General features: G+C 39.7%; 1 protein-coding gene and 2 long non-coding RNA genes across 3 annotated transcripts; 1 reads left to right on the forward strand and 2 right to left on the reverse strand.

Moving 5' to 3' along the window:
* Positions 1-638: 638 nt before the first annotated feature.
* Positions 639-5,231, reverse strand: LOC145458754 (uncharacterized). Its single transcript, XM_080337222.1, has 3 exons — positions 4,877-5,231; positions 1,129-3,487; positions 639-662 (listed from the first exon to the last, which is right to left on the reverse strand). The coding sequence occupies exons 1-2, from the start codon at positions 5,229-5,231 to the stop codon at positions 1,140-1,142; spliced, it is 2,703 nt and encodes a 900-aa protein (XP_080193348.1). The 3' UTR covers positions 639-662; positions 1,129-1,139.
* A 2,626-nt stretch (positions 5,232-7,857) lies between these two features.
* Positions 7,858-13,207, forward strand: LOC145458781 (uncharacterized). The gene is made up of 3 exons (XR_013921184.1): positions 7,858-8,198; positions 8,267-8,441; positions 12,942-13,207. It is a non-coding gene; the product is annotated as an uncharacterized LOC145458781 (long non-coding RNA).
* Positions 13,153-15,908, reverse strand: LOC145458780 (uncharacterized). Its single transcript, XR_013921183.1, has 2 exons — positions 14,631-15,908; positions 13,153-13,244 (listed from the first exon to the last, which is right to left on the reverse strand). It is a non-coding gene; the product is annotated as an uncharacterized LOC145458780 (long non-coding RNA).
* Positions 15,909-16,437: the final 529 nt, after the last annotated feature.

The following is a 16,437-nucleotide window of genomic DNA, read 5'->3' on the forward strand; positions in this document are numbered from 1 at the left end:
TACGCGTCCATAGGAATAGTAGCTTACTTTCAATATTTTACTTAGAAGTCTGACACGTCTTCAAATATCACAATGAAACCACCCAGGAATCGGTATTGGATAGTTCTTTAGCACAAAATTACTTCCAGTCAGAGCTGGGGTGTGAAATTATTTCTCACGAGGGGTCAAATGTGATGCAGAAAATACTTTGTTGAATCAAACGTTGAATATTAGGTAATAAAGTGAGGTTATTTTACAAAAAATACTATATATTCAGTGTCATTATTCTTGGTCGTGGTCGCTGCATTCCGAGGTGTGTGCAGTTTGGTAAAATAAGCCTGGTTTGCTAAGTCATCCGAAATTCGCGCTCTCTCTCACCCGAGTGTCTGTATTTCACTAGCAGTTTTTCTCATAATGCCGACTCAACTTATATGCCTTAACCACGGCAACTTGCTCCCACAAACTAAAAGAATGCGTTTATACTTGAGTAGGCTACAATATTTATCATCATTGGTTTATTAGCAATTTTATCAGTTCAATACACCACAAAAAATGCGATACAATGAATAGACAGGAAGATGTCGAGGCACAAATCTCTGCAAAATGTCGGTCTTCAGCCTCCACTTCTGTTTTCATGAAATTCTCGCACGACGCGAAATATATAAAGCACGCGGCGTATAATTCTGAATGTAACAATGGAAATTTAAAAAAAAACATGGTTTGAACTATAGAAAGAGTGAGTTGCGACTTTATTTGTTACGGCATACCTTTTTATATTGGCTTTAGTTTGAATCTGGAGTATATGCATGCGATGTACGTAGGCTACGTAATGTAATGTAGACTATATAGTGTTAGTCCACGCATTCACATTTTCCAATCAACTTTTCGCGGACCTTAAAATGTCCAGGTATGGTCTAATGAGTCATTGTGTATTTAAAGTATACGAAACTAAAATTTGAGGGTAAATAGCCTACTTATTTCTGGCCTACGCGTTCATGCGATTATATCTTACATTCAACATGCTATTTGAAAGTCTTGCGCGATTTCAGAACAAAAGTAAACTAACAAAACTACCAATGAAATGGAATTGGATAGTTATTCAACAAAAAAGTATACTCAAAATACGAGACGAAAGCTGCAGAAACGTACCTTATAATTCATTATTTTCGCCATTCATATGGCACCTTCAGATTCTCCAAAACTTCTTCGTATGTCCTCTTCTGAGTAATGGACAGAAACATCAAAGTAACTTCTTGCAACACAACCAACTTGAAATACTTGTCGCTGCTGTGTGTTGGTTCTAATTTCTTCATGAGCTCACTGTCCTCACGCACCACAGCCTTGTTGAAAATTATTCGCGAAAATGTGTTGTATGCGACGTATTCTGTTCCTGTGTCCAAATATCTGATCCATTTCGCATGTAAGATGCAGGTCTTGTTTTTGATATATTGGAATATGACTTTGATTTCTTCAAGGTCATTTTGTCCAACAGGTACGATCATTTTCTGCAATTCAGTGTGTTTGTTTCGGAGAAAAAGGGCATGTCGCTGACTACGGACGTCCTTTTGCGACTCGTGTAATGTAAGATGACAAACATTTACGATGTCCTGAAATATTGTGTCACCGATTGCTTTAGCTTCTTCATTGATATCCATCATTTTTAATGGCAGACTTTTCATGAAATATTCATGATTGCGAGAGTTTTGCAGAGGTAATCTTCGCTTTATTGTTTTGAGATAAATAAAGAGGTATCCATTCCTTGACATGGCATTGAAAGCTTCTTTCGAATCCACAAATTCTACAATTTTGTCGTTGCACAGTCGTACCGAGCATTTCTTCTCGATTAAATATGCAATATTGTGTCCGTCTCCGTCCGATCCGATGTGTGCAACCACAGCCCTGAGCGAATATCCGATCCAACCTTGATCAGGTCCCTGAATGTGGAGGTTCCGGTTGGCAAACACGGTATTTTCCAACTTTCTACCTATAGAGTCCACACGATTGAGGCGCACTGTCACTAGATTTGGAACTTCAGTGAACTTGACATTAGTATTTATCGCGAAACCACATTTTTCACATATGATTTGTGAAATCTGAAATGCTTCTGCTACCGATGCAACTCCGCAATTCACGTTGAAGATTTTTTCTTGGTGGACTGTTGTTCCATTCGTTTGGCATTCGTCGCAGTGGATGATCCTCTCGTATCTCAATTCGTTCTTCCAACAAAGATCTCCCAATACTTGTGGCAGCGAAGATATTGGATAGAACTCATAACAATCGTGCTGCTCACCGAACTCCAGTTTAGTTCTCTCACATGCAATTTTAACAGCATTCATTAATACGTCACGTTCAACCGCCTTCAAGTTTGTCAAGGGGATAAGTATATTTGCGAATTCCCCAATAATTTGCCTACTCTCATCCAGTGGCCCCAATCCCTGCCGTATGACATGAGAATATGCTTGCATAACAGCATTGAACCAGCACGTATTTCCCAGATTTTCGAGTCCAGGTATCTGGGATATAATGCCACATTCAACTTCCGCATTTCGCACAATGTGCGATGATGTCAGATAATCTTGACGTAGGTCCCAAATGATTTTATGACGGAAGTCATTTTGCAAATGTGTACGGTGCTTGTCTTGCGAACATATGCTCCACGCCGCCATACATGCACAAACACCGCACGACGAAGAGTCGGTTTGAAGGAAGTCGCCGCAAAATTCCTTCTTCACGCTGTTCACATCTACCCTAGAAATACCAGAAAGGTATTCTGTAAATGACGATAAAATCTCGTGTTGCTCCTCCGTATCACGGGCACCAGAGGAATCGAAAAATGTGATTATTTTATTCTTTTCTTGAAAACAGAGAAGTGCAAAATGATTGAAATCCCGATGAATAAGAATTGGTAATAGTATGACCTCGCGTAAGTGCCGATTGTCATCAAGAATAGTGTCTGGAACTGCTCGAGGCGTATTTCCAGAAAGTATGAAATGAGTCATGTCCGTTGTCAGATACCCAAAATGACTTTCATTTAACTGAGAATTTCCGTTGAGCGCACACTGGATTACATATGCATTAACAATACCGTCTGTTAGCCATCCTGGTTTAGTGTCATTTGCCATGATTTCATTAATATTTTGAATCATTTTCTCTGATGGGTTGGGGCAAATAGACATTATATCAGCATACGTCACAACGACTTCGAATTTCGAATTGATCGCTGTGTCTGTCAATTTCGTACCGACAGTCGACAAGGCGTGTTCTTGTATCGACTTCCATAACTTTTCTGCGAATTTTCCCTCCGGTGTCAATGATTTTGAGTTACGATCCCTGATTTTTTCGGCGGCCGTGGGAGTTCCGTAATATCCCTTTCTTTGGCTTCGTCTCTTGAATTTCGACTCAAGAAATTTTGGCTTTTTATTTATAGGATGTTCTTCTTGATGATATATTTGGAGTTTCCGTTTCGGTACGGGCCGCGAGCCGTAGGGGAGACCGGGGACAAATGTAACTAGGGGCAAATGTAACAATCGACCTCACCGCTAGTAGGATGGAGAAATCAGCTTGATATTTTAAGTGCGCATGCAGTAGTTATCTCTCCTATTATACCTGGAGTTACGTTGAGCTACGATGCGAAACCCCGGAATAATTTGCAAAAAAACAAATTTTTGACCCCTGAGTAAAGATTTTCTGGTCTGGAATAATTTGTCTAGACGAATAGTACCTCAAGTAGTTACAACGTAATATGTGTAGCTGGAACAATGTTACAATAGTCTACCTTGGTGATGGAAAGAATAGGACTTGCATGGCCGGGAAGGTACCATACTGAGACGCCAATCATGGTCGAGAGTGTCAGGGGCAATCGTAACACTCTGTTACTTTTGCCCCGTTACAATATGTTATCAATTCTGAATGTCTCTGTTCTATGTTGGTATTACCATTCATCTATACTGCAGAATAATCTTGCAACAGCCAGAAGTTCAACAGAACAGATACTGCCTTGCGATACCAATTCTAACATGATCATCTGGCGAAACGGCCATACAATAGTGTTGATGTGAATCTGACGGTTCGGTTATTTTCGTGATTCAACAACCCTTTATCATATTGATCGACTTTTGGTGTGTCGAACTTCGATAGTCATGACTTAATTCTCGTCCTCCGACTATGATCATGGCCCACTTACATTTTGATATTGGATGTGAACAGTTTATATTAATTTTCTACAGCACAGATAAATGTCATTATAGCTTTGACGCCACACAATGTTGCGTTCTCGTTTTACTATAATATCATCGACCCATTCAACCAAGATATGTTAGCCAGGTCGGTTTCGCACCTTCGCAGGTGACGGAATGACCAACCCATTATGCCCACTGAGCAACAGAATCTTGATAGAAGAGGCCGAATATGTGTAGGGAGATGATAGAATGAATGTGTCTCTTGTACACTTTAAGCTTGAACAAGACGAAGGGTGATATTGCATTCAGATGACATAAATGCGATGGGGCGTAGCCTGGAAGCGTTCAAACGTCTCTTCCTTTAGTTTCATACAATATTACAATTTGTGCTTTCGTGTTCGTTGTTCATTTAGTTTCTGTTTAGTTATAAATAACACTGTTACAATTGCCCCGCGGGGGTGGTACAATTGCCCCTGGGTACGGGGCGATTGTAACATTTGAGCAGCGATTTTTGCGACCCAAAATTTCCATGATTGATTGTTGATTGAGTTCCAATTTAGTTTTCATATCAACTATCGAGTTGTTGGCTTCTTTATATAAAACTTTGGAAGTGAAATTTCCACGAGAAAAACACGTAATGTTGGAAAATACGAAAAGTGTTACAATTGTCCCCGGTCTCCCCTACTTGACTTTCACTAAATCATCAGCAAACGATTTACCAGTTACTCTCGTTGCATCTTCGTAGTCCCACACGAACTTTGGTATATTTGATGCACGCACCAATTTCTCCATGCAGAATAGCCAGTTTTTGGAATATTTTACCACTGGACAACCATCTCTTTTGATGTCTTTCAGAACGTCAGTCGAAGGTGCGAATGTATGTGAACCAAAAAATCGTTCATTTTCAGACAAAGTATCAAATAAATGTCGATGCACTTGAGTCGGGGTTTTGTAATCAAGCTCCTCTTTCAGATGAAGCCGCTGTTCGCCTTTGACTCTTCTTGATTTAGTGCATTCATGTCGATGATGCCTGTCTCCGGTTATATGAAAGTCGATTTGCGCCGAATTTACCATACTGTATGGATATATGGTATTTTCGTATCAATTGGTATATTCGTATGCCTCAAATGCGACGTTACGGACCTACTTTGCCCTCTTATTTTGAATAAACTAAGACCCGCTATACTCTGAAATTACTTTTATATTGTAGAACTAATTAAGCACTTTGCCGTGATGTATTAGTTGTAACATTAACAAGTCCGCTCGACTCCCAAATATAACACTGAAAGTATCGTATTTTCGTGTCAATTGGTATATTCGTATGCCTGAAATGCGACGTTACGGACCTACTTTGCCCTCTTATTTTGAATAAACTAAGACCCGCTATACTCTGAAATTACTTTTATATTGTAGAACTAATTAAGCACTTTGCCGTGATATATTAGTTGTAACATTAACAAGTCCGCTCGACTCCCAAATATAACACTGAAAGTATCGTATTTTCGTGTCAATTGGTATATTCGTATGCCTCAAATGCGACGTTACGGACCTACTTTGCCCTCTTATTTTGAATAAACTAAGACCCGCTATACTCTGAAATTACTTTTATATTGTAGAACTAATTAAGCACTTTGCCGTGATATATTAGTTGTAACATTAACAAGTCCGCTCGACTCCCAAATATAGCGCTGGATATATCGTATTTTCGTGTCAATTGGTATATTCGTATGCCTCAAATGCGACGTTACGGACCTACTTTGCGCTCTTATTTTGAATAAACTAAGACCCGCTATACTCTGAAATTACTTTTATATTGTAGAACTAATTAAGCACTTTGCCGTGATGTATTAGTTGTAACATTAACAAGTCCGCTCGACTCCCAAATATAACACTGAAAGTATCGTATTTTCGCGTCAATTTGTATATTCGTATGCCTCAAATGCGACGTTACGGACCCACTTTGCGCTCTTATTTTGAATAAACTAAGACCCGCTATACTCTGAAATTACTTTTATATTGTAGAACTAATTAAGCACTTTGCCGTGATATATTAGTTGTAACATTAACAAGTCCGCTTGACTCTTAAATATAACGCTGAAAGTATCGTATTTTCGTGTCAATTGGTATATTCGTATGCCTGAAATGCGACGTTACGGACCTACTTTGCCCTCTTATTTTGAATAAACTAAGACCCGCTATACTCTGAAATTACTTTTATATTGTAGAACTAATTAAGCACTTTGCCGTGATGTATTAGTTGTAACATTAACAAGTCCGCTCGACTCCCAAATATAACACTGAAAGTATCGTATTTTCGTGTCAATTGGTATATTCGTATGCCTGAAATGCGACGTTACGGACCTACTTTGCACTCTTATTTTGAATAAACTAAGACCCGCTATACTCTGAAATTACTTTTATATTGTAGAACTAATTAAGCACTTTGCCGTGATATATTAGTTGTAACATTAACAAGTCCGCTCGACTCCCAAATATAACACTGAAAGTATCGTATTTTCGCGTCAATTGGTATATTCGTATGCCTCAAATGCGACGTTACGGACCCACTTTGCGCTCTTATTTTGAATAAACTAAGACCCGCTATACTCTGAAATTACTTTTATATTGTAGAACTAATTAAGCACTTTGCCGTGATGTATTAGTTGTAACATTAACAAGTCCGCTCGACTCCCAAATATAACACTGAAAGTATCGTATTTTCGCGTCAATTTGTATATTCGTATGCCTCAAATGCGACGTTACGGACCCACTTTGCGCTCTTATTTTGAATAAACTAAGACCCGCTATACTCTGAAATTACTTTTATATTGTAGAACTAATTAAGCACTTTGCCGTGATATATTAGTTGTAACATTAACAAGTCCGCTCGACTCCCAAATATAACACTGAAAGTATCGTATTTTCGTGTCAATTGGTATATTCGTATGCCTGAAATGCGACGCTACGGACCTACTTTGCGCTCTTATTTTGAATAAACTAAGACCCGCTATACTCTGAAATTACTTTTATATTCTAGAACTAATTAAGCACTTTGCCGTGATATATTAGTTGTAACATTAACAAGTCCGCTCGACTCCCAAATATAACACTGAAAGTATCGTATTTTCGTGTCAATTGGTATATTCGTATGCCTCAAATGCGACCAACTTTGCGCTCTTATTTTGAATAAACTAAGACCCGCTATACTCTGAAATTGTTTTTATATTGTAGAACTATTTAATCACTTTGCCGTGGTATATTGGTTGTAATATTAGCAAGTCCGCTCGACTCTCAAATACAACGTTGAAAGTATGATATATTATAGTCGACGCTTCTGGTTGCATTCGATAATTTCGCTATAGCGAAGAATATGTTACGAATCATGTCGACTATTATTCCTCGATTTATTTCAGATAGCAATGAGCTAATGACGATGTTGCATTAAATTAAGTCTCGAAATCCTGATTTTCTTCCAAATTAGACCCGAATAAAGAAAAAATTCAACCGTAGTCGATATTTCCTGATTGCACGATACGCTCGGGGTTAATCCCAGAAATAGTGATTTACATGATCATTCGTGGTGTTTCACGTTAGAGCGAAGATTCCACTAGAATTCCGCCAGGACCACTTCAGTGTTTACACCACTGAGCTATATAAACAGGTTTACACAGGTCGTTTTTTCTTCGGTAAATTCGCGGGAAATTATGGCCAGTATGAACGCGATTCTCCGTAAGTGTTGATAGTTACGAAACCATGTCCGTGGGGTGTTCCAGTTGTAATATGCTTGTGGAAAACGATGTGGGAGAGGCATATTCGTGAGATGCGGAGAAGTTGGCTCCAACTTTTAGCTATGGGATGCTGCGGATATGCCTTCTCGATGTATAGGGCTCTATACTCAATATACCAGTATCAGTAATAGAGCCCGAGCATGTTTCTGGCTTGTATATTATCAACCGAAGCTGAGAGCAGAAACTGAAAGCCAGTAAAGAGGATAGAGTCCTGGAATGAAAAGAACCACCGATCACATCTGCGTACGACAAAGTCAGTTTATCTTTGTGATTGCTATATAATGGTTTGGGTAAATCTAATCTTATACGTACACTGTACAGAGAAACCAGGGAATTCGAGAAATCCGTGAGAGAAACATTTGGTATACTGTGCGACGAGCTTCGAGACCATAACGAAAAGCAGCAAGCAAATTATACGAACTCAATTTCTCTTGCTTGCTGAGTAGCTGTCGCTCTTTGGAGGCTAGCCAATGAAGCCAATTGTTTATAGATCCAGGTAAACATATGACGTATTTTAAGAAGGCAACTGTCACAAGTTGATTTTAATAAAAATAATTGCTGGTGCCTAGTAGGGCTAGCCACAATGATTCGAGTACTCGAATCTGAATCGAGTATTAACTTTATTGATTCGAGTAGGCTACTGAAATTATACTGAAAGTTGATTTACTAACGAGAATTATATACCGTAGTTTTGATACTATTTTCCACTGAGTAAGCCTTGAAACCTTGATTGGCCGTGTCGCAACATACGAGATATAGTACAAAGCTACGAACGTTGCTGGAAATAACACATTTCCGAAGTCATGACCATCCCATAACACTGTCAAGCAGTGCAATGAAAACGGTATAGTTGAAAAAACATTAAAGTATCTTTAATGTGACGGACAATAGGCGTTATGTTCTTTAACATGGTATAAAAGGTAGCCTAGATGTTTGAATTTTGGCATGGTACATTGTGTTGTGATGTCATCAGGATGATACTCGACTCGAAGCGTAATAAGTGATTCAGAATCGAATCATTCAGATACTCAATTTTGCCCAGCCATAGTGCATAGTAATATTTCTATACTTCTCATGCAGGAATGTCAGCCAGTTTTTGCGTAGCATACCACTACAAAAAGGTCAGACAAATTTGGTCTTGAATCATTATGTCAGAAAAAGAAGTCTGAAAGACCAATTGTTCTTGCCAAGTAGGCTACTTTCTATCTCAAAAGTAAGACCCAAATTGATGGAAAATAGACTTAAACTGGAAACTGAGCAGTCAACACAATGACTTGGATTCGAGTCATAAAACCATGACTCGAACTCGACGCTCTGCTCGATGAGTTGGACTCGGTGGTAAATTGAAAATGACTCGACTTGAGTCTAGTCAAAACTATTGAAGTAAGTGGGATCGACTTGTGATTTGGTTACAACCCTGCTCACTTATTAAGACTGAAATTGCTGAAAATGAGACCAAATTTGTATATTTTATGTAGTGTAGTCATACATGTACAATAGGGTTGTTCAAAATTTGGAAAATGTTCGGAATTCTGCGTGTCCATCGCTTATTCTGTAGATTATTGTTAAAAAACAATAATGGGCTTGAAAGAAGCTCGCAGGAAAGCCGGTAATATTTGTCTAAATGCGTTTGAAAGTAGCCGTCGGCGAGTGGGCGGGGAATCGATGAAGTGGGCGGGCAAAGAGAAGCCATTAATCCTGATTGGTTGAAGCCGGTAATAATAAGCTAATGATTGGCTGAAAGACCGACTTTGTGAACACTGCTGGCAACGATTTTTGCGTGCTGTTGTGCAGTCGTTTCTGTTGGTGGCATTACAGACATGATATATTGCCTTTGTTAATGTTGTCATCAAGAGTCCATAGTACAACATTGCAACCGCCTAAGTTAATATCTACCTGCAGAAAGTGCTATGTATTGCACAGGTGCTCTCGCTAGTTGAGATACGAATAAAAACTAGATGTATGCATCTTGCTACCTTCAACCTTTCCAAAAGTTACTGACAGTGAGTGAAACTCAAAAATTTACCACCAGGAGTCAACATCTCAAAAGTACTTGTTATGACTAGTCGACGTCTCACCCATATTACACTTTTTATTCACAATTGAATGAAGGCGAAAAGCACTATTTACAAAAGGCATTAAAAAAGTACATTGCAGATCAGTGTTGCATTGTCAGGCACAAGTTGCAGATTACAGGCTTTTGATTAGAGTTGACTTCCTGCTGTCTCCAACTGTCTTCCTATGCTGTTCCACAGCTTGAAGCAGACTGTCTCTTTGTTGTTCATTGTCAGTCAAGATTGCAGCATAGTCTGTGCTTAGCTTTACACCTCGTTCTGCGGCATCATTAACGACTTTGACAGAACTGATGGTAGGAGCTCATTCTGGTGTAGGAATCTGATAAGTGCCAAACATCAACCGGTTGAGCTAGCCACGCCCCAGAGCATTCAAAAACATCAAATATGTACCACGACTGTGGCCCAATAAAATCAGACAAAGTAGTGTCCTTGTTGATGTGTACAGTTGCATTCAACGAGGGCGGGCTGAAACTTGAAGTTCGCTCTACCTGCAGGAGCGTCTTTGCCATATTTTCTCGGGTTTCATTGCTTTCACTCGGCGAAAACAAGGCATATACAGCGGTTTCCTCCACGATATACCAGTCATGCTTTAAAAGCTTCTGTGAAGCAGCTTTGGAAACTTGTTCATCATGTTCCTTGTAACTCAACATGTCCTGGATGAATTTCAAGTCATTACCGGCTGCATCACGACCGATGCTGGAAGCAACCCAGGCAGGGATATAAAAGAGAACTAAAAATAAATTGAAGCGATGCAGCAGTTCCACTTCTTCAGATTTGTAATGTAACTGATCAGCCCACATGAACATCTTCTGAGCATACAGAATTGTGCCCATCCACCTTGCATGGTGTGTTGCACCAGGTTTGTGATGATGTATATCTCCATCTGCACCGAGAAGAGCAAGAGCATTAGTCACACATTGTTTGTAGTCATCCCGTGTGAAGAAATCTTTTCTGGCGAGTAGTATCTTGAAGTTCTCAACCGTCATTGCTGCTCGTTCTTTAAAGCATATAGGAATAGTCAGACTCTTGAATTGCTGTTTTCTGTCAAGACTGCTCCAGCTCTTCTTAAGGTGGGCAAACCATGTGTTCTCTGGTCCGGTTGTTGCTTTTCCAAATAAACATTTCCAGACGTCTTTGACTACTAGCTCATACACATGGTGCTGACACGCATGGTAAAAAACCTTCTTTCCTAGAAGGTCCTCAAGGACCTTCGCTGCACCCTTCTTCCAGCCGCTGTTGCTTGCTGTGGTGCCAAAAACCAAAGCTGTTACAGCATCCTGTACAGCAACTTGAGTCGCGTGCAACGCTTTCAGCAGTTTGATCTGCAATGGCTGCAGTTTTCTTTTTGAGGTCTTTAGCCAGAATTTTGTCTCTTCCCAACATTATTGACTGGCGAGATTGCCGTTGATCTTCATAAAATGCAATGTCTTCAAGCTTTCTTTCATGTGATAGATAAATGTCATTTTCTATTGTTGTTATGGCATCTCTACTTCCAATATCCCACAGCTTGTCCAAATTATCAGTGAATTTTCTCCTCTTACCCTTGGGATACTTTCCTGTTTCGGATTCTTCTTCAGATCACGCCATCTTTCGTGCAGGTTTTGAAGTGATCGCACCACATGTGATTTCTGCATTGTCGCAATTCTCGCCATTTTCCACACTGTCATTACATCATCCACCACCACAGTACATAGTTCATGAGTAGGGGTTGAATGAGGACAATGCTATTTCAGATGCAGCAAGTAACTCATTACTTCTCGTATAGTAGGTAATCTCGAGCCACAGATGTAATCGCAAGTATATCCGACCAAGTACTGCTCAGATTTGGATCTTGTTCTTCGCTGCGGCATGTGTGCAATCTTTCGCCGTTTTGCCTCTGCCATGACTGCACTATTGTTGCTCCATATCATAAACTACTGCTATCGACTCTAAAGCATTCAAAGAACACGTGTTACAGTACTACTAATGACTCATCAACCCACAACGCGCTTGTACAGAACCACAACCGCTACTAACAGACTCTACCTCAGCCAACAGACTTTCAATTTAGTAAAGCGAAGCTACCGAATCCGAGTCAGCTGTTGCAGTAATCAGTGAAGCTTAGCCGATTACCCAATCAAGAACCGTGGTTTCGTGATTGCCCGCATCTGCTGTCGGTTGCCCGCCCACTCTTCAACAACGACTTTCAAACGCATTTAGACAAATGTTAGCGGCTTTCCTGGGAGCTTCTTTCAAGCCCATTATTGTTTTTTAACAATAATCTACAGAATAAGCGATGGACACGCATAATTCCAAACATTTTCCAAATTTTGAACAACCCTAATGTACAACCTACTCATTTAATTACTTTTGGTTACTAAAACTAGGTAGTTCTAGTTGTGGATTTGAAAAAGTGAATAGTTTCTAGTTCTAGTTGCGGATATTTGAAAGTGAGTAGCTCTAGTTCTAATTGCAAATTTTGAAAAGTTGATAGTTCTAGTTAAAAAAAATTCGTGTTTCGCGTGGCTAGTGGCCCGCAGAGTAGTTCGTCAATCGAATGCGGCGGTTTGGCTGAAAAGGCTGGCCACCCCTGTTCTAGTTGCTAGTTTAAAAAATTGGGTAGTTCTAGTTAAAGTTGCGCATTTTGAAATTCCAGTACTTTGTACAAGTCTGAGTGTTGTGGGTGGATAAAAAATTGCCACAGCAACGTTTGTACGAAACATGCATTTGCTGCATTCAAGTTTTTTCAGGATGACTTCATGATTGGGAGCCAGAGGGTTCCGTACTAGCCTACATAACTGATGACGCAGCCTATCCCTTTCAGCCCCGGCTCATGAAGCCTTTTCCCTGAAACACAAACAGAGCATAAGCTAAAGCTAATTTCAAATATGTAATATAAATTTCCTTTCTGCTGCCCTTGAAATTCACAATTGCTTTTTCAGAAACTTAGCAAAGCACACATGAATGTTGAAAGATTTTGGTCGACTGAAGGCGCGGTGTTCGGCTTTTCTTATAAACTGCAATTCGTTACGGCCAGAATGATATACGCAATGAAGACAAGACCTGGTGGTGATCCAAGTATCGCTGGCCCAGACGTCGGAAATGCCCTGTGTGACTTTCTCAATAAACAATGCTCTTGCTTAACCAGATGTGTTTGTGCTGTTTCATTTTATTCATGAGAGAAATTATAACTTGATGCACACTTGCACAGTTCCACCTTTTTCATCAGTATCCTCCATCTAGACCTGCAAAAAGATCAGATCAAGTTACACTTGCCTAACATTGCATAACAAAGGAATGACTTGGTTGTTAACAAGAAAATGAAGGCATAGGGCTAATTCCATTATAACGTAACAGGGGCTGTAATGCATACACTCAGAATTGTCCAATATTTACAAATGTTGTTCTTTTTTTAATTCTGGGTACATTGAAAAATTTCCAGCGGTTCAAAAGATAATGCAATTCAAAATTATCATGTCACTAGGTAGCGCTGCACGCAAAAATCTCTAACGTCCATATTTTTTGCTGTAATGATGGTGGAGAATCAATTAAAATGTCTAATTATACAATTTTGGGGCCAAGGAATTCAAAAAAGTCAACATTTTCGCTCTAAACTCGAAGAAAAAAAAGTTACGGACTAAACAAAATTGGGGGGGAGCGGACTTGAAAATCCATGTGGGATTCCGTTTACACAAAAAAAAATTATTGCAAAATGTACTCTGAAGCAGTGTGATTGATAAACAATTGGATTTTTAAATTAATCTCTATTCCTCGAGGAAATCACGAAAAAAAAATATCTTTGCATTGTGTGATTGGTTACAATAGTAGTTGTGGTGGGCAATCACTCAAAGCAAAGATAATTTTTTTTCGTGATTTCCTCGAGGAATAGAGATTAATTTAAAAATCCAATTGTTTATCAATCACACTGCTTCAGAGTACATTTTGCAATAATTTTTTTTTGTGTAAAAGGAATCCCACATGGATTTTCAAGTCCGCTCCCCCCCAATTTTGTTTAGTCCGTAACTTTTTTTCTTCGAGTTTAGAGCGAAAATGTTGACTTCTTTGAATTCCTTGGCCCCAAAATTGTATAATTAGACATTTTAATTGATTCTCCACCATCATTACAGCAAAAAATATGGATTTTATAGATCTTTGCGTGTAGCGCCACCTAGTGACATGATAATTTTGAATTGCATTATCTTTTAAACCGCTGGAAATTTTTCAATCTAATTTTTTTCAATGTACCCAGAATTAAAAAAAGAACAACATTTGTAAATATTGGACAATTCTGAGGGTATGCATTACAAATGTCAGAAAATTTGCTAAATTATAATGGAATCAGTCATAGGTGAAAACCAAATTATGGCTTGGATGATGTACGTTGGCTTACCAGCCCGTTGGTACACTTTGAATTTTGGTTAGTGAGTCAGAGCTAAGGATATCATTCTCTGCTGTGGTGCCATTATCAAAGCAGATGTTACTAAATCCCCTTTTTAGTAGGCGTATATGACGGTGACTAACCTACGCACAGCATATCCGTGGTTAGAAACCTGCCTTTGATGTAAATTTGGTAAGGGTTAAGATCACCTACCAAATTAGTGTTGAAGTGCTAACGTTTTCAGGCAACTCACCCAATGCTGAATCATTTGGAGATGGTGTTCTACCTTTTTAGCCGTGCTCTGTTTACAAAACAACAGAAAAAAGAAGCTGACTAGTAGTCAGTGACTACTTGTGAGCATACAGAATATTAATCCAAGAATAATGCATTCCCAACACCATTACGCAAGAAGATCAAAATGCCGCAGGTAGCTGACCTCGAAATACAAGCAGCCTGAATGAACAGCGCGTTACCGTAACTAAAAGTTTGATTGACAGCGTTCCGGGAACCCAGCTGCGCCATTCGTGTTCATCTTCATACTCAGTCGGTCCCGTAAAAATCTCCGAAAATAAGCGCGTTCATACCGCCCCGAAAAACCAGTGTTATGTTCACATAGAGGGGTTCCGGTAAACATTTTCGAGAAATGTTATTCCCGGAACCCCGGTATGAAAAGGGCCTAAGCGTCTCGGTCATGGCAGTGTTTGGGCCATTGCAAGTCAAGACAGTATGCCAATTCATATCAGCTGATTCTCCCTCGATGGAATGTTGTTGCCATCACCACAGCCGTTTTTGCTAGTGACGAATAGTGATATTGGGCACAAGAGAATAGCTTATTTTGAAACAACAACATCAACATGTTGAAACTGTAGTCAATTTCAGCATTTCAAATTGGTTTTCTTCCGAAATCTCAAATCCGATCGCGGGCCGCAGAATATGACTTGGCGGGCCGCGTGTTGGTGACCCCTGATTTAGATGTTTTAGCTTTTTTGAATGTCTGCTGTCCGACATAAACATATGGCAGTGGCGTATGTGTATCAGGGTTACATCTGCATCCTTAGTGTCTGGCCAACAAGAAAACAAAATATTTCAAAGGTGACACCTAAGATCCAGTCGTGATCGTTATATTGCAACAATTCAATGTTTCCTTCTTATTCACGAAGACTAGCTGAGTGTGCAATTATTACTGCACCTAAAGACATAGCCATTTTGGGGAATGCCACACTTTAGGATGCTTTTTGATCTATCACTGGGCCTTTGCCATTTACTTGAGTTGTAAATCGGGATTCCGAACTCCTCCAGTAATCCATGGTAACAGTATCATACCGATGCCAGCATCACGGCAGTACACAAAACTACCGGAAGTAGGCCTATACGAAGGAGGGCGTTTCTCCTGATCGAAAGTGAGATAGGCCTACCTTGCCAAGTATAATCTTTTCTTCACTTCGTAGACTAAGGATGTTAAAGTTCCGAAGATATCTATTCCCAGTCTCAAAGCTTATGTCAGATCAATAAATCGCAGGTCACACGTACACAGAGGTGGTCAAAGTTGTCAAGAAAGCTACTCTAGTAGAAGTAGAAGTAGCGAAGAAAACAATCTACTCAAGTACGAGTAGAAGTAGCCTACTTCTTTAATATTCAACCTAAAACTACTTGAAGTAGAAGTAGAATTGACTGAATTTAAATCTGCTCCTCCAGTAAGTTGTTGTGAAAACGATCGTAATTCGTTCGCATGGACTGTCAAAAGCCGCAAATGGAGATAGGCGGAAGGTGTAGGGGGCTTGATTCATATTAATGCATTCCAGGAGACATGACAGCATAAGCATTCTTCCCCATCATGGGATGAAATTGATAGCATCGATATGAAAATTCGAACACCCCGTTTTAAAGAATATCATGGCATGGCGTCCACCCCCATATTATGAGGCCCCAGTAGTATATAGGATCGGTCGCATGACGCCATTGTGGCTTATGGGCGGGGTGGTGACTCGTATTGAAAACCCGGGGTGGTGACTCGTACTTTCAGACCCCCCCTTGTGGTGGTGAGTCGTATTGGGTTCTTA

Source organism: Botryllus schlosseri, chromosome 16, assembly GCF_051294905.1.
Source record: "Botryllus schlosseri isolate E-star chromosome 16, Bs_hap1, whole genome shotgun sequence".
NCBI lineage: Eukaryota > Metazoa > Chordata > Ascidiacea > Stolidobranchia > Styelidae > Botryllus > Botryllus schlosseri.